Genomic DNA, 5,080 nt, shown 5'->3' with positions numbered 1-5,080 from the left:
AAGAGTTGACCGTCAAGAACCACTGAATCCTCAAAAACTTTGAAGAGAGCTACTCAATTTTCTCTGCATCCCTCAGTTCTGTCCATTGTGCTTACTGACCCCTGAAGCCAACATTAGTCTAAGGTGCACACCCTATAACCAACAGAATGAGTATGCAGTATGGTCTTCCATTAATATGTAGCCTGGCACTTAAATCTCAGCCCACGAGGGAGGAGTGTTTCTATTCACAAAAGAGTTACAGTAGTGTTATATTGGTTTCAGTGTTTTTGGCATCTTGTGCTTCCTCATTCAGTAGGAGGAAAGAAATGAGAGTTGCTACCACACCCTAATGGAAGAAGGTGCAGTGTTCTTGGACCTCTGTTTTGACCTGTTTTGTTTGTGAGTCACCAACTTAATTGATTGGGTGGGTCTGACATTCATTTTCAAAGAGAGGAAGCAGGAGGTGCACCCAGTCACACAGAAACTGGGAGGCTCTCGCTGTGGATGGGTCTTGTCTTCAGGCTGCTGTATTCACCTGCCCTTTTCTAAAGCCATCTTCTGCTCATCCTCCCCAACTTATGGAGTCTCCTTTCAGAATCATACTGGTTTTGATGGCCATGGCTGCATCAGCAGCACAGGATTATTGCACGTGTCCAACCAACAGACGGACAAATTGTGTCATGGAGCGTGATAGCTGCATCTGCAAGGCTCTGGCTTCAAATCAGAAAGTGGACTGTTCAACGCTGACGTCTAAATGTCTGCTTATGAAGGCAGAGGTGGGTGCCCCAAAAGGCAGGCGGTTTTCAAAGCCTGAAACTGGTTTTTTGGACAATGATGGACTGTATGACCCAGACTGTGACAACAGTGGCATCTTCAAAGCCAGGCAATGCAACCATACAGATACCTGTTGGTGTGTGAACAGCGCTGGGGTCAGGAGAACGGATAAGAGTGATAAAAACATACCGTGCATCGAGCGTGTTAGAACAAACTGGATTTTCATTGAGCTGAAGCACAAAGAGCGTGAATCTGCCTTCTCCAAGTCTGAAGTGGCAAGCAGCCTCCTGCGACTCATTCAGAACCGGTACATGCTCCATCCAAGATTCGTCCCATCTATTAAGTATGATAACCCATTCATCCATATTAACTTGAAACAGAACATTTCACAGAAATCTGACAGAGATGTGGATATTGCAGATGTAGCCTATTACTTTGAAAAAGACATCAAACGTGACTCCCATTTTACCTCTGATAATATATTTAATATCACTGTCAATGGAGAACCATTAGATATTGAAGAAATCCTAATTTACTATGTTGATGAAATCCCCCCAGAATTCTCTATGCAACACCTGACAGTTGGTGTTATTGCAGTGGTAGTGGTGGTTCTCTTGGCCATTATAACTGGGATTACTGTGCTTGTGATTATTAGGAGATGGAGGACGGGAAAATATGAGAAGGTTGAGATTAAGGAGATGGGAGAAATGCAAATAAATCAGATTTCATAGATGTTGTAATTTGAAGGCAGAATTAAGATTTTGACACTGAGGAAATGAAAGACAGATAACAAGATTATCCCATGTTGTTTGAAGGGAAGGAGGTATTAATTTTTCCTTCTTAAAAAAATAAAAACAGCAGCTTTGTGGAATCTTCCCCAATCGCAGAATGGAAAACTGATACAGCTTGATTATAATATATATCTGATGTTTCAGAGAAAAAAAAATCCTATGTTATAACCTATTCCAGAATTGTTCCAGTTTCATAGTGTTTTTTAAAAAACACAATGTTGTTTCATAGCTACACAGTTAGCTTAATTTATCTGAACTCTGTTTCTATACCTGTTTTTAAGTGTATATTAAAATATTTTTTTTCTGTGTCTCTTAAACACATATATACAGGACTTATCTGTACATCCAAGATTGGCTTTCTGTTGTTGAATGTGTTGCACTTTTATTTTATGAGTTTAATTGGCTGAAAATGTTTGCTTCTGTACCAGACCTAAAACTGAAAGAATTCTACTTTTGTAAAGTAATGCCAGCATAGCTTTCTAATGGAATAGATCTGCATGTAACATGATGGTTCCTTGAAATAAATTTTCTTAACTTTAAATTGCTGTTAATGCTGTGATGATGAACTTACCTTAGCATAGATCAGTGGTGGAGAATATGGGCCCTACAGATCTTGCTGAACTACAATCCCCAGTGTCCCTCACCATTGGCCATGCTAGCTGAGGCTGCTGGAAGTTGCAGTTCAGCAATAGTGGAAGGAGACAGGTTCCTCATAAACTGACTGTTGCTCCTCTAGGTTTTATTGTATGGATAAGCTTTGGAGTGCTTGCTGAATTTCTGCTGTAAGGTTGCATTCTCTAGTACTCTGTCGGATGGTGGTATGTAAATTGTTTAGACTACTCTAAAGTGGATGATCTAATTCTGCCACTGCCAGTCACTACTATGGCATCATCAGTTTCCATCTGGTGGTAACACCATTTCATAGTAAGCTAGTGCAGCTCTAAGGGAAACTCAGCATTATGCAATGAATGCTTGTAAGTAGCAGTTTCCATGTAACTTAGTTGTGGAAAACCCCACTCCCTCCCCCATTTCTGCTGTTTAACAGCCAAAAATGATTCAGCTGAGCATTTAGGACATGACATGTGGTTTGCTGTTTCTAGTTAACCAAGGCAATCCTTTAAATAAATAATGCACTCCCTCTTAGTTTTGTAACGCTGCCAAGACGTAAGAACTAGCAATGCTGTCCATTTATTTTTATTTCAAACAACATAAAACTATGTATTGAAAAAGAAACATACTTGTTAATGGAAATTCATTTCTATAATTAGCAATCTATAAATAACCTGAGCACCACTGAAAACAACCTATATAACATTGAAAAAAGGGAAGGATGTTTACCATTTCTGAACTCATATTTGTTTCACTGCAGACAGATCCTGTCTACAAATACTGATCCACTGTTTTATCTGGTGCTCCCTGTAGTTCAATGCTAGGCTTAGTGCTCAATATGCAATATCCAATCTTTAAGGCCAGCCCTTTAGTTAACAACCAATATAACACAATATAGGCAGAATAAAATCTTCAGTAAAAAAAACCAAAGTGCTACTCCTGCCTTAGTGTAAAATAGTCATCTTCTCCTGGCTGGACAATCTGTCACATTAAGCCATATTGTGATATGTTTGACTCTGGCTTAGCTCATTGCATGGGTGAGGGCAGGGAGGCATGTGACATCGTACATGCCATGACATCATTATACAAATGATGCACATTACATTACTGATCTCATTTGTGTCATATGATGCAAGTGACATCATTATTGTTTATATCAGATGCTTATGGTATGTTGTATCAACCTAGCAAATGTAGATTATAAATGATAGTTTATCACTTAACATGTTGTATTCATGCAGTTACTGTAGTTGTAAACCATGGTTTATTGAGATTATTATGGCACTAGCCATCGTGATTTATACCAGCTTAGCAATTGTGTTTGCACAATACATCTTGTCTTGTTTCATGTCAGAAGTCCAGGAAATAGAAAGGGGGAAAGTATTAATTAAAAGTTAAAAAGTTAAAAAGATTGAATAAAAATATAAAATTTATATAACTCTAGCCCAATGCCGGGCCACACTGATGGCAGAGGTGTTTCCAATCAGTAAGTCGCTCTGTGTGCATGTTGGTCCCAAAGGGCACTGTAAAAGATGGGTAGTTGTTTGAATATTGCCTCATTTGCAGCAAATATCCTTGCCCTCAGGGAGAAACCCCCATTTTTCCATATAATCTTTAGTTCTGGCCAAACCAGTGCGCAATCTGTTTAAACATCTCCAAACATTAAGCTATGTCACGTGCCTCCCTGCCCTCATCCATGCAATGAGCTAAGCCAGAATCAAACATATCACAATATGCTGTTTATTAGTTAAACATCTCCATACACTAAGCTATGCATTGTGATTTGCAAGACACATACATCAAGTGAGACATGACTAATGTCAAAATTTTCCTTAGTGGAAATTTCCTTTCCTTATTTTAAATAAAACACGCAACACAAAACATACGGTTTTCCATATATTGGACTAACTCATTAAATGCAAATAAAGATGGGGATGCTGAAATAATTAGCAACTCACAGAAAATTATGCTACCAAGGTTACTAGTAATTATGGTTTTATACTACCTCTGGGGTCAGAGGAACATGCTCTTAAAACCACTGATATGGAACAATAGGTCAGGACTGTTTGTTTCTGGGGTCTACAGATATATCTGGCTGCTGTGAGAAACAGGACACTTGGCAAGATTTTGTTATTAAATAAAAATAAGCTTTTCATCTCATCCAGATGTACTCTTCTCAGGTTCTTATATTCTTAACCACTTTTTCAAATGAGTTCTCCTGAGCTCAGTGGGAATTATTCTCAGGTAAAGTGTAAACAAAAATACATTTTGTTCAAACGTAACTCAAATCATTTGGACAATTCCATCAATGTTTTGAGCAGACTGTGTTTCAATGAAACAAAACTGGAATGTTCTAGGTTGCTTGCGTTTTGATGAATGCAATGTATAATGACAGAAGAAAATTGAAAGATTCAACAGATAATGAGGAAGATAAATGTGATTAATTACAACTGTAATACAAAAGAAAAACAGAAAAATACTGATAAAGCGTAAGGAAGAAGTGTGGGACAGGAAAGGCTAGGAGACAATGAAAGTAGGACAAGCTGTGCATTTTACAAGTTATATCGAATTTTCTGTAATTAGTTAACCTCATCTGAAAATGGATAGGCTCTGGTATTTCTATGTGTACCATCAAGAAGCAATGGTGTTTGTTGCTAAGGGACAGAGAAAGCTCTGAGGTCATAAATGGGGAGGGATACAGTACTTTATATGTCAGTAATTAATCAAAGGAACAGAAAGATTAATTGCAGCAAGGAACGCATAGAATATCTCTGGCCATATGTCATTCTCAATCCAAAGAAAAGGCACAGCAATAACAATACTTTAACAAATTCTATGCCAGGGTTGAGGAACCTGTGGCTTTTGGGTCCCAGCAAAAGGTGGTATTGAGGAGTTGTTTTTAGTTACTGTAACCTTAAGAAGTGAAT

The 5,080-nt window shown here is 38.2% G+C and overlaps 1 protein-coding gene across 1 annotated transcript; it reads left to right on the top strand.

Annotated features, from left to right (window-relative positions):
• The first annotated feature begins 265 nt into the window (after positions 1-265).
• TACSTD2 (tumor associated calcium signal transducer 2) lies at positions 266-2,777 on the top strand. The gene has a single exon (XM_063298023.1). The coding sequence runs from the start codon at positions 558-560 to the stop codon at positions 1,482-1,484; it is 927 nt and encodes a 308-aa protein (XP_063154093.1). The 5' UTR covers positions 266-557; the 3' UTR covers positions 1,485-2,777.
• The last annotated feature ends 2,303 nt before the right edge of the window (positions 2,778-5,080 follow it).

Source organism: Candoia aspera, chromosome 3, assembly GCF_035149785.1.
Source record: "Candoia aspera isolate rCanAsp1 chromosome 3, rCanAsp1.hap2, whole genome shotgun sequence".
Taxonomy (NCBI): Eukaryota; Metazoa; Chordata; class Lepidosauria; order Squamata; family Boidae; genus Candoia; species Candoia aspera.
Note: the sequence above shows the minus strand (reverse complement) of the source record. Positions and strands in the feature narration are given on the sequence as shown.

Bases quoted from the DNA above. Each gene is read 5' to 3' on its own strand.
- TACSTD2 (XM_063298023.1), top strand. From the start codon at position 558: ATGGAGTCTCCTTTCAGAATCATACTGGTTTTGATGGCCATGGCTGCA.